General features: G+C 40.2%; 1 protein-coding gene across 5 annotated transcripts in view; it reads left to right on the forward strand.

Annotated features, from left to right (window-relative positions):
• Positions 1–13,844, forward strand: part of ADAMTSL1 (ADAMTS like 1) — a 438,476-nt gene that overhangs the window by 252,051 nt on the left and 172,581 nt on the right. For all 5 annotated transcript variants that reach the window (XM_065046188.1, XM_065046189.1, XM_065046190.1 and 2 more), the window contains one exon: positions 9,751–9,878. In XM_065046188.1, the coding sequence (XP_064902260.1) occupies positions 9,751–9,878 (128 nt within the window). The remainder of the gene's footprint in view (positions 1–9,750; positions 9,879–13,844) is intronic.

The raw sequence follows: 13,844 nt of genomic DNA on the forward strand, positions 1-13,844 counted from the left end.
AGAGAGCAAAACATTCCAGTTGCACCTTGTCTTAATGCTCTGACCTGCTCCAGGGAGGCTGAACCATTCTAGGGTGGGCAAACATGTTGAAGTCCATGCTGATGTGACAAGGTCTTCTAGCTCAAAGTCTCAGAACCAGAGTTGCTAACTCTAGTCCATGTGCGGTTTGATGCACATATGATGCACTGTTGAATGCTGTGATCTGTACAGAGAGCTGGGCTGGACAAATATCTGACGCTTAAGGTCAGTTTACTAAAACAAGGCAAAATGTCGAACATACACTTCTTCAGTGTATTATCCTGCCTCTTTGAGGGGAGATGGTGGTTTACCTGTGGAGCTGTGAGTGTCAACCATATGTTGGCCATCTTTTCCTGAAGCTTGTGAACGTAGCCCAGCCAGCACACAGCTCTCATTTCTGACCACTTAGGAAACACTTGGCATGCAATAGACCTTGTCACAGATAACAATTTTACTTTTCCCTCTTTTCCTTTGTGTGCCTCTGTGGGCTCTTTCTCTGCCTGCTACGTGGAAGGCAAGTCCTAGAGCGCAAGATGCACTTTTGAACCCGTGCTGTTGGGTGGGTTCTGAATTTTGGAAAGTGATTTCACCCAACCAGTCCTAGCCTTGAAAATGCTTCTGAGTCAATTAGGCGACAAGTCTGAGGGTGAGCCAGCTTGGACATGCTCTGCAGTGGATCACCCGTGCCTGGTGTTCACACCAGTACGGCAGTATTTAAGTGCAACAGGGTGTTGTAACTTGGGTATGTGAGAGTAAGGAAGAGAGCTCTTGTATTCACATTGCTCTCCTGGTGTATATTTTCATATGGATAGAAGTGGAGTGAGAAGTAGGACTTATCTGAGTTTTATAAGGCGCTGCTATAAAATGTTATAGGGAGCACAGTGTGCAACATGTTGAAGTGATATGGTGTCAGCACCATCCTCTGCCAGCAACCTCCCCCTGGCTGGCTGCTGCCCTTTTAGGAGAAGAAATGAGCTCATGTTTGGCACATTTCTCCTGGGATACAACTTCTAGTCCAGGTTTGGGAATGGCTTTTTAGCTCCTAAAGTCCTGAAATGGCTGTTTACCATTTCTTCCCTGTTTTGTTGCAGACTAGAAGCCATGTACTCCCTATTACAAGTTTTAAGAGATTGTGTATATACAGCTGTATGACTTGCTTCAGGGCAGGAAGAATCCCGTGGGACTATGGGGACAACACTGGCAATGTTTTTATCCTTCAGAGAGCACTTGATGTATGGAGCTAATGGCTGTCAGATGGTGCAAATGTGTACAACAGTGCGACTGTGGTCATTTTGCTTTCAGGATGACAGAGTTCAGTGTGATACTTCATTCTTATTACTTGTGCAATAACCATATCAGGTCATATATGACTAGGAAGGGGGGAGGGTTTATTTCCCTCTCAATGAACCTTTGCTTTCTTGCGCAAAAGGAAAAGATGCCATTATTCCCCTTTTTCTGTTCCCATAGCAATACACCAGCCTTGCATGACTATGGTGTTAAGACAAAGACAAACAGGAATGCAGCACTGAAAAAGACTACCACAGCAAAATTTTGCAGTGTCCCTGGGGACAGAGCTAGCTGTATGTGTATCAGGTGTATTTCTTCAGAATAAAGAAAAAAATTCCACCCATTGCTCTTCCCTTTGTCTGTGATCACAGAAGCAGAATAAGCACTGAAAAATTGCAAGATTTCAGTGATATTTCCTCTTCTGTACTTCTCATGAAGGTGTCTTCCTGTTTCTTCTAAGTGATAGATGACTTTGATCATGAAGAAAGAATAAATTAAAGGCTACACTGAAGGAGATTTTAACTTTTTTAAAATTCCTTTTTAAGATGCTGAAATGAAAAAACTAAATCCTGGCCTCTTTAGCTGTAGTTGCGAAGTCTGAGTATAAAGTAATTACCCAAAATACCGTATATACCCTCAAACGTGTGTGTCTCTGTGCCAGCGCTTTCCTTGGGGTGTGGAGTCGCTCAGATCAAGGGTTTCCTGTGCCAGGGGTTTTCCGTAGCAAATACTCTCTTGATCCCCTTGAAGGCCTTTTGCCTGGTCTTGCAAGTGCAAAGGAGGTAAAAATTCCTCAGTTAACTTCCAAGCCTGTGGAAGTCTGGGACAAGTGGGCTGGTACTGTTCCCCTCGCAGCCTGATAACAGGCAGGAGGGAGCTGCTGCCCTCCAGGGAACAGGGGAGCCAGTGTACAAGGTATAGCCACTTCTGTCTTAAAACATTTGGTCATTGCAGCTACTTTTCTTTCTAGGTTGTTTGACAGAGAAAACAGTCTTTTAGCAATAGTGTGAACAGCTCTGTAAGCATCCTTTTGATTCGGTCATATGAAACAGCATGCACTCAATCATGGGAGCCATTGCACCTGTGGTTGCTCAGCCTCTCATGTGCAGTAAACAGCTCTGGCAGCTTGGGCACAAACACATTTTCTCTCTTCATTTTATTTTATCTTCTGTGATAGCAGAACTCCAATTACTTTAGTAAGAATGTCTGTCAGGTAGGCATGTTTTTCTAGCTTGCATGGTATTTCTGGAAGGGGTCTGGATGGTAGGTCTGGTGGCTGAAGTCCTCTTTTCATCTTTATGTGGGATGTAGTAGTCAGGATAATGGGAAGACAAGCTACCTACTGCAAAAGCTAAACAGTATTTATCCATCCTGGCCCTTTGGCAAACCCCTTGGGAAAAGAAAATAAGTCAGCATTCATTCCCATTAAGTCCTTGGCTGTATTGCTAAGGTTGGCTTGGTGACCTGCTTTCATGAGGTGCATGAAATGGGCAAGTATCTGCTTGGATCTGGAGGGCTACTAATGTCATGGGGAATCCTAGTGCTTCCAGGGCTTCTTATAAGGATACACCTTACTTTAATAAGCCCCTTCTTCAGTATGGTACAGTTATTCTGAAAGAGTGGATGTGCTTCGATCATACAGGACTGTTTAAAATTATATGCAGCTCTATGCCTGGACACATTAGATGTGTTTTTTATGCATTGCAAACTGTCAGATGTTTTACTTATGATGTTTCCAAGACAATCATTCTGAAAAGTTTCAACAGCTAGTCAGGAATGTCTTACAAGTTAACATTTTGTTTGACAGTAAATACCAATATTAATTCAACTGGCTGTGATTTTGTCCTGCCTTGCCTTCCTTCAAAAGCCAGAGATTTCCAAGCAGTTTTCTATCTGAGCTGTAATCCAGCTGTTACCTTGGATGGAATGCAACAAAGATACACAACATTGTGGAAATGAAATCTTATAAAGCACATATTTATAATGGTTCATGTTTTGAAATACATATTTATTAAAAAGATATGAGGTCACTGGCCCTGCCTCTTGCTGTTACACACCTAGATATGTGTTTAGAGCAGTTTCTTCCTGCTTCACTACAGACAGCATTTCAGTACTGTGTGAAGTATATATTTAACCTCAATGACAAACTAACATCAAAGGATGATCAAGGATTACTCAAAGAGGGAGAATGTATGGCTTGGCAAGAATTAATTTAGGGATGCGCTTGGACCTATCTGAAAAGGGAGGGCAGAAAGACCATATAATAGGGAAAAATATGGGTTTTCTGTCCCTCGTATCATTTTCACAGTAGCAAAAGACAAGTTTAGGCAATGGCCTCAGAGGAGCCTTGCAATTGTCACTGACAATTCATCATACCCCTAAACAGTGGGGATGTGATAAGAACCAGATGATTTAAATTTCTTAACCAAACGCAGCAGTGCATATCATCTGGGAAATAACTGTGGCTTAAAGTCTGTACCGGTGCCTTAGTCCAACAAGAGGTTAACTGAGTTTTCGTATATCTGTATTGCTGTTTAATCTAGAGAACACACTGGTTGCTTGAAAAATATGATTTTAGCAGCATTTTACTGAACAAGGAGGAAGACTGGAACCCTTGGAAACTGAGGAGTAATTAAACAACATGATCTGCATTTATACATACTCCTCTCTGTGTGACACTGACAAATAGTTGGATTCTGTACAGATAGTGCAGTTCCAAACAAAATTGTAAATTAAATTCCAGTATGCAACTAAGATTTATTTTCTTAAGGCTGAACTCCTTTTATAGGTCTCAGGATATGAACAGAGGTCTTACTACTTTTCATGTTTCTCACTATGTGCACCCACAAACATGTGTACACACATACTCTTAGAAGAAACATGGTTCTCTCATTAGGGATGCAGCTCCTGGATGGCAGGCAGATGTTGTGATTTAAGGATGTGTGACACTTGTGTTTTTTACACACTATTCCAGATAGTTCAAATAATTTCTGTATACTGTGCGTTATTGGAGAGAGTAGGAGAGCCCTGTTATTCATCTCGTAGTTTGAATACAACATGATAGCCTGACAACTCTTTAACAAAATCAAAAATTACTTTTAAACACTGAAACTGGATTTTTTTAAAGAATAAAGTTGGATACCTAGCTCTTTTAGTCTTACTTAATTATGTCAGGTTATTTTTGTTTATATTACAAGAAGTCATTTGTTCAGCTCATAGGTTGGTTTTGTTTTGTCTTTATTTTATAAGCATCTTCACCTGAGTGCCCTATCCACTGACAGTAACTTCATTTTGCATATGTGATCCTTCTTGCTTTCTTGTCTGAAAGCACAAGGCATTCCTTTCTCATTCAAGAACTCTTTGGGAGTCCTCATGCATGTTTCCTCTGGAGCTACTGTGTTGGGTGGTAGCTGCATGATCACCCTCAGGTTAAGTGTGTATTAGGGTAATGAGGGATAATGGAAGAGGTGATTTTGATTAGCACTAGAAGACTTAGTTGTTTTATGTAGGTAATTGATAATTGCTTGCAGATGATATTTCTACCATTGATGCTGTAAATGTCAGGACACAGTTAGTTTTGTGTGGACAAAACAGTGGGTGTTCCCTTGGAAGCTCAGGCTGAAATCCACCTAGAATGAATAGAAGGGGACACAAACCTCTCCTGACCCCACCAGAATGAGCCTTGATGACTGTGTGCATTTTGCTTGTTTGGTATACACTGGCATTTGGAGAAGCACCAACCTGGGTTACTTCTGACAGAGACAGAAGACTTTTTCTAAGAGGGAAGTGATACTGAAAGGAAGCTTTAGGGGGTGGCAGCATTACTCCTTGCATCTTTAAAGGAATGTACCCTCTCTCTGCTTTTTTCCTCCATTTTTCTTATTTCTTTTTTTTTTTATTTTCTGTTTACTCTTTGTGGTAGGAACTTTAGGGCTTTGAGGGGTTCTGTAGGAGTTCTTGTGTTTCAGAACACAGCAGTGTTCTTGACTGTTAACAGGAGTAGTATTAGAATATATGAGTATTATTATTAGGAGCATTAATGTAGATTCTTCAGTTTATCTTACTTTGTTGAAAGCGGGTAGAAACTATTAATTAGTGGCATAAGCTACTTTTGAAAAATCTGTGCTAAACAGTGGATCCATAGCTAGTAACACTACTGTCCTTTAAAGCTGCAGTAGACCTACAACAGACAGTCTTCTTCAGATTTAAAATGGTTTTGCTAGAATTTCACACTCATTCCTAACTGTGTAGTTCACAGGAGGAAAAATCACTCTACTTTCTTTAATATTAAACATGGAGGGAGTTGAAATGAATTATGTTTATTCCACTTGTTAAAAGAAAACTTGGAGCTTCTTCCAGCTTGAGATCACATGCTTTCTGGGAATACATAGGTCTTAACAACTCTTGGAAAGCAAATAGGAGGCACATGGCTCTGCTCTGGGTGGGAGTGCAATTTTTTTCAGAAAACTTCAGACGCTTACAATGCCTACCTGTGCTGATGCTTATAATTTGCAATAAGGCAACAGTACTTGGTACACCTGACTTTACCTCAGAAGCCTGTTTCACTATGTATTTGAGATATTAAGCAGTTGTGAGTGATCAGGACAAACACCTATTTGCAGTTCGAATATATTTTTTTCTTTGTAAATGAAAAGCATGGACACACATTTTCTTTTTAACAGACTAAAAGTGCAAACACATATTTTCATTTTCTAAAAAGTACCCTGCAGAAAGAAGTCAGCTGAAATAAACTCAGTAAATTGGCACGTCACTCCTATTATTGTGTGTGTCAATGTTAATGAGATTGTATCTAGAGGATGGATCACATCTGTAAAATTGTTGCATGTCTGATCTTCTGCAGCTGTGAGGATTGGCCATAGTCAGAATCTGATCTCTTATCTTCAATTTTTACATTTACCCTTGAAATTATTGTGTTGAAATTAAATCCTTTTGCATTTTAATAAAGGTAAGATAAACAGAGAGTATCAAATCATTCTTATGAGGCAAATGCAGTATATAATCTCTTACAGACTAAATTGATTCACCTTCTTTTTTCCATCAGTAGATCTAAAACAAAATTACATCATACTAGATGTTACAACAACACAAAACTGATTCAATTACCCAGCTAAATTATCTTCCAAAAACTGTTCTGCAGAAGAAAGTATTGCATATGTTTAAACTGCCATTACAAACTGCACACCATGAAGCAAATTGAAAATGGAGTTGGGCCACACCACAGAATAATCATTTTATTCAACATAGCTGGCAACCTCCACTTGTCAAAGGGCTAAGATAGGGCAGCAAGATCAGAGTGTAGGTACTTCAGTAGCTTTGCCTTCTGCCTGACTGATTTAGCTTCCATTCACACTATTTATCTGAGTAAAAAGCAACTTTATGAACTGCTTTGGATCCTCTTTTCAGTCTATCTTTTAATGTTCTCCTCCTGAACCTCTTTAATTTAATGGAGTTTTTGTTTGACCTCAGCATGCTTTGGACCAGTTCCTAAAGGTCTTTCAAAAGAGCTGGCTGCCTTAGTGTCAGAAGGCCAAATAGACTCAACTCTATTTAAGTGGCATTCGTGCATTTGCCTTGTAGAATGAATACTCTGGTTCAAAAAAGGAGCACTCATGTCCTTGAAGGCTCCATGAGCAGCAGCGTGAGGAATGCAGCAAGAGTCCACTGTGAGATGCTGGGGAGCTGCAGCTGGCTGGACAGTCCGGAGTGATGCTGTGTGCTGGCCCTGCACCTGACACTTGCCACTGAGTTCTTCCTTTCAGAAGAAATAACTATATTTGGTGCATTTGTAAAGAGGAAAATCCTTTCTTTTTTAAACTGTTTTGCACAAACAGACTTATTATTCAAGATCAGCTTTCTTATGAGACAACTAGGTCTGTTCAGCCTGGAGAAGAGAAGCTGAGAGGGGATCTTATCAATGCTTATAAATATCTCCAGGCTGAATGTCAATAGGATGGGACCAGACTCCTTTCAGTGGTGCCCACCAATAGGATGAGGGGCAACAGGAGGTTCCATCTGAATACGAGGAGAAAGTTCTTTACTTTGAGGGTGCCAGAGCAGTGGAACAGGCTGCCCAGAGAGGTTGTGGAGTCTCCTTCTCTGGAGCCATCCAAAACCCACCTGGACACATTCCTGTGCGACCTGCTCTGGTGAACCTGCTTTAGCAGGTGGGTTGGACTAGATGATCTCCAGAGGTCCCTTCCAACCCCAACCATTCTGTGATTCTGTGATCAGATTTACACTGTGCCTTGATAAAAGCAGTAAGGTGAAGAGAGGAGAAGAAGAGAAAATAGCTATACAGCTGTCCCGCAAATCTTTTTTCCTTTGAATAGTATCTCCATAGAAGTTTGCCAATTTGGTATACAGTCTGAGCTTACTTAAGCAGGTTAAACTGGATCAACTTTCATTTAGTTACCACTCATTTATTGTGCCAGTGTGTCTCAGAGTAGTATCAGGCTTTTGTAAGGAATATAACAATACAATTACTCTGTCAACCTGAGTAAGCTAAGTACTTCTCCATGAGCTAATGACTTGCTTCAGGGCAGCAAGACTCCCTTGGGACTATGGGAACAGCTCTGGCAACATTTTCATCCTTCAGATGCTTGAAGCTAATGACTGTCAGAGGCTGAAAATGTGTACAACACTGAGATTACAGGCTTTCTGTTTTCAGGACAACAGACTTCCCTGGGAGACTTTGGTCTTATTACTGAGCTCAGGATAGAGACAGCTAATAAAAGACATGGGCTTTCATTTCAGTTAATCTTATGCCTGGCTGTTTATTCAGCATCATAGATGACACTAGTGGGTGAACTGCAATCCCTTTGCAGAACTTTATAGGACTAAATGATTTCCATATTGGAAAATTCTCTCATTATTAATGGTTAGCATATATAATGCATTCCTGGCTCCTAAAAGTAAACCAAATAGTTAACCTTTTACCTTGATAAATCCCAGTTAGTACACATTTCATATCCCAGTGTGCCAGACTCAGTGCTTTGCTGTATAGACACAGACTATTCAGTTTGGGATCCGAGTTATGTGTGACAAATTCAGTATCTACCTTAAAAAGATGAATAATGAAACTGTTCACAGCCCAAACCCATCACTAATATTTTATTTTTTGTCTATGAATAGCAATATTCAAGACTGCTATATTTCACCAGGTTTCAGATTTCATGACAAAGCCTTTACATACTTTCAGTGAAAATAAAATTATTTCAGTGTTAAGCTATCTCTGTGTCTCAAATGAACACTCAGTGTTGAAAGGTAAAGCTGGTTCCTCTAACATGGGTTAGCAAAATGGTTGCTGATATTTCTCTGTTGAAGATATACTGTCAAAGTTTCCCTCAAATAGATGTCTTGCCTTCTCATTTATTCCAAACACAGTTAGAAATCCTACTTCTCATGTGTTGGCCCACAGCCCAAACCAAGATCTGAAGGAGAATACTGCCTGATCTCCATCAGACACAGGCATTTTCTGTGCACCTTTGCATGCTTCTGAAGGTTATTCAGTTTCTTACAGCAAAACCACATCATTCAAGCGGGACAATATCCATCTAAATCATTTGTGTCCCTACAGATAGATGTTTCTGAGGTGCATTTGCAGGAATGAAAATTAAATAATGGATACTTGCATGACTGCATTCCTTGAAGCAGGTACTGCTGCACATTTATGAGTTAACCCTGGAAAAGCTGAACATTTCTGAGTCCATCGATGCTGCTTCTCTATAAAGCTGCTTACGTCCTACTGCTAGCATTAACAATAATACTGCCTAAGTCTGTACCTCACATTGGAGCACTCCAAGTCTTCAGGTAGTGTGCAGTGTCTTTTTTAAGTCAGCAAATAGTAGGGATAAAAACAGTTAGGGAACCTTTGTCCAAAAAGTTTTGTAGGAGATCTTTGGACAGAGAAGAAGTAATGATAGTTCCAGTTCTTTATGGTGAGTGCATGAAAGTTGTTATGTTAAATGACTGCATATCACATGAATTCACTATTCTGTGATTCTTTTTTTCCTCCAGAGCATCTTGGAAGGCACCTTTTAATTTAACCTTTCATCATTTTTAACACAGCATTAAAGTTTCAAAGTACAATTTCTAATGTCTACAATACTCCACCTCTTCTTTTGAATCAGGAAAAATCCCTTGCCTCACTATTGTCCAAAGTAGTCATCACCAGTCTCACATTGAGACAGAGTACAATACTCAGAGGATGAAAGCAAGCTTATACAGCAACCCCCACTACAAGAACCAGCTGCCAATCAGTAGGAATGTCAGAGAATAACATATTTATTCAGTGCTTTCAACAACCAAGATGATATCCAGTAAAGAAAATTTAAGCTAGCAACAATATTTTTTGTCCTTTAAATGATTTTTCCTGGTTGTTTTTTGTTTGTTTGTTTGTTTTTTTCTCCTTCCCTCCCTCCTCAGAGCTCCAGAACAGCTCGCTCAGAAGAAGACCGAGACTCACTGTGGGATGCCTGGGGTTCGTGGAGCGAATGTTCACGCACTTGTGGAGGAGGGGCTTCGTATTCTCTGAGACGCTGCCTGAGCAGCAAGTAAGTGGGTGAACACTTTTTATTTTACTGAACAGTAGAATTAAACCTACTTATATGTGTCACACCATAAGACCATAACTATGCGGAGACTTTCAGCTCAATGTCAGAAAATTATGGTAGTGTGTTTTTTAATTCAGGCAAGTAGATTACATGTTTGGCAGGGCAACACCCTTTCAAAATCACATGAAAACTTTTGGAGATACAGAAGTTGCCTGGACCACTTGCTTAAGCACACTGAAGGCTGACAGTTATTGAAAAGTGAAACCTCCCTTTGCTTTCACCATTTCAACGGTAAGACTTTTCAGGCACTTATACCAGACTACAGCTAATTCATTAGATTTAGCGACCCACAGTCTCAGCCACACTGACGCTCTAAAAGCACCATATTAACCCAACATGGCAGCCGGAGCTATATAACAAGGAATGATAATTCTGCTGAAGGTATCCTATGAATTAAATTTCCAGTAGGAAGTCTTCTCTACCAGCAAACTGTCCCCAACAGGCAGAGGTGTAATGGCCGACTGCAAAGAAGAACTCTAGGTACAGAGTCAGGCATCTGAGATTTTATTTCTCCTCAGTTATTAGCTTGCAGTGTTACATGGACAAGTTATTTTACAGCATTTCCCCTCTGTTGGTATAGATAAGTCTTACCTGCAAAGTATTTCTAGCAAATATTATTTCTATCTAGTTTACGAAAAAGTTTACCTGCAGTAAACATGGTATATGTGATAAATATTAACAGATTTATGATAATGGATATGAAGGAAAACTCCAGACCCAAACTTAGTGTCTTACTGCCATCTCTGATACCTTGAATATTGTAATATAAAAAATGTAATGCAATTTTCCATGCTGCATATGTTTCTCCTGTATTTTGTTTTGTGTGTTTATAAAACTGATGTTAATATAACAAACTGTCACAATACACTCCAAATTGTTTCCTACATCTGACATTTTAATATATGATGCTGTTTAGTGAGGATAAGAAACAGCACAACACATTGAATTTTAAGATCAGAATAGAGTCTTGTGTATTTTAGCTTTGTCTGTGGACAGTTTTGTCTCCTATTTCCACTGGTTACTGAGTTGACAGTGTGCAAAAGTCTACTAGAAGGAGAAAAGATGGACAAAAGCATCTACTGAAACCAGTGGAAATACAACACTTCTCTATTACATTCCTATGGAAAAAAAAAAAAAATTAGAATAATTTGGGTTTTTTTTAAGGTGGGGCCTAACTCTCATCTCTTCTTAGTTCCATAGCAAATAGACATTCTGCAGACACCCCAAAAGAGCCATGACCATGAGCCAGCACTGTGCCCTTATGGCCAGGAAGGCCAATGGCATCCTGGGTTGTATTAGAAGGGGGGTGGTTAGTAGGTCGAGAGAGGTTCTCCTGCCCCTCTACTCCACCCTGGTGAGACCACATCTGGAATATTGTGTCCAGTTCTGGGCCACTCAGTTCAAGAAGGACAGGGAACTGCTGGAGAGAGTCCAGCACAGGGCAACGAAGATGATTAAGCGAATGGAGCATCTCACATAAGAGGAAAGGCTGAGGAAGCTGGGTCTATTTAGCTTAGAGGAGACTGAGGGGTGACCTCATTAATGTTTATAAATACGTAAAAGGTGAGTGTCATGAGGATGGAACCAGGCTCTTCTTGGTGACAACAAATGGTAGGACAAGGAATACTGGGTTCAAACTGGAACACAAGAGGTTCCACTTAAATTTGAGAAGCAACTTCTTCACAGTGAGGGTGACAGAGCACTGGAACAGGCTGCCCAGGGAGGTTGTGGAGTCTCCTTCTCTGGAGACATTCAAAACCCGCCTGGACACATGGCTGTGTAACCTCATCTAGATGTTCCTGCTCTGTCAGGGGGATTGGACTAGATGATCTTTTGAGGTCCCTTCCAATCCCTGATATTCTGTGATTCTGTAATTGCAGAGAGGAACTTATTTTCAGTCACGGTGTATCCTTTTCAGACTTACGAAAAAAAGTGACATTCTGTATGTTCCTTTAATGTAAACATTAATCCAGGCATCTGGAGAATCTGAGTAAGAGAAGAGCTTGCTGACTACACCTCTGCTCTGTCACTGAGACCTGCCTCAGTAGACTGTAGAGGGGGAAGTCTTGAAGCTCCATGACAGTTGTAGCAGTAATACTAGTCATAGTGCTCTTAAGGTATGTGAGTATAAACCACTCCTGAGCAGGCTCTCCTCATCTGCTTCTCTTTGGTTCTCATACTATTCAGGATGTCCCTGAAGCTACCCCACTGAAACAGGGAGTAAACTCATAAACCACTCAGTACTTGTGTTTCATTCAATATCTTACTCCTCTCCTGTCAATGTATAAGCAACGCTCCTTGCCTTAAGAAAACAGCTGTAAACTTTGGCCACTCAGGCATGGAAGCTCTCTGTTTCCAGAATAGGCGGGAGAGGTTGAATTAGGTGCCCAGCTTTGCCTGGTCAATAGCAATAAATCACATATAGTAAAATTTGACCTGGAATAAACACAGTATCAAATGTGTTATAGTTTTTCCCTGGCCTGTGTGTAATGGCTATTGAAACAAAGTGTTTGAACTATTAATTTTTATGCTAGGCAAACATTTTAAGTTGCTAAGAAAAAGGTAGGAAGGGAGGAGGGGAAACAAACTCATTCAGACTTTGAAGGTTTGGAGATAAGTCTGTGTGTGTAAGTATTTCAAACCTGTCAAGGCTGGAACAAAGCATGCACCTCTTTGGGACAATTACTTGGTTGGTACAGTTTATCACATGTATTTGTTGCATATAATTTCATGGCAGCATAAAGGAAGATACTAGGTATTTCTGGCAAATGAAAACTAGCAACACATAAAAATGTTTTGGAAAAAAATTAATCCTAAATATTTCTCATCATGGGAGGAACGTTTGTAATGTCTTGTGTCTTTTAGCTCTGTATGAGGTGACTTTCAGAGCATTCCATGAAAAGAGAGATCCCAGTGCATCTGCTTTGAAGAAATGCAAAGACTAATTGCCGATTCCTAAACACTGTCAGTATATGCAGCTATATAAAGGAAACCAGTTTTCTTTCCAGCTTTTGTTTGCCAAAGTTATGTTAGTGCTTGTGTTGTTTGTTTTGGGAACATGTTTTGTGTTAGGCTTTCACAGCTGTGATGAAAGAATGGAAAGTGTTAGTGAGAAATTCTATTTTCTAGTGTTTAGATGGCAAACATTTCAGGGTAGGAGCTGTTTAACAGCACATTTTTTTAGAACAACTGGTCCTGATTACGCTAAGGACTTTTAGTATGAGAGCAAAATAAATAAATATGCCAATTACAAAAGCAGACAGGAGTTGTCAGCCCTAGTCAACCATCTCTCCTGGTATCCTGCACTGACAGCAAGCAGCACTGGGTCAGACCGGTAGTAGAATAAGCCCCAGGAAAATAACTTTTTCATAATTAGTAGTTAAAGACTGGGCTAAACTACAAAGTGTGGCAATTTTCATGCTCTTTGTTGGCATTAACTTTTTATAACTTCAAATATTCTTGTTATTTACACAAACGGACACACCTCCTTTAAGTGTTACAGTTGTTTGCCTCAACCCACCTGAAAGTCAACCTCATGGCCTAATTACATGTTGGAAAAAGAAGTATTTATTTTTATAATTCCAACATGTTTTGCTCTTCAGTTAAATTTTGTTGGTTTGGTTTGGTTTGTTTTTTAAAACAAAGCTCAGGAAAGAGAAACTCCTCACCTCCCCCCTCCCCATCATGAAGTGTCAGGCAGCACTGCTGGTCAAAAGTGGCAGAGAAGAGAACCACAGACCACTCTTGTTTTTCTTGAGGGCCCAACTAGCAACTGTTGTGATTCTGCAGAGAACAAAGTTCTATTAGCTATTGGATACTTTGGCTATAGAGGCACTGGAAATACATAGACAGAGCAGGTGGAGAGACACTGCAATGTGGTCTTTGCCCTCTTCCCCTGAATCTGGC

Source organism: Columba livia, chromosome Z (genome assembly GCF_036013475.1).
Source record: "Columba livia isolate bColLiv1 breed racing homer chromosome Z, bColLiv1.pat.W.v2, whole genome shotgun sequence".
Lineage (NCBI taxonomy): Eukaryota > Metazoa > Chordata > Aves > Columbiformes > Columbidae > Columba > Columba livia.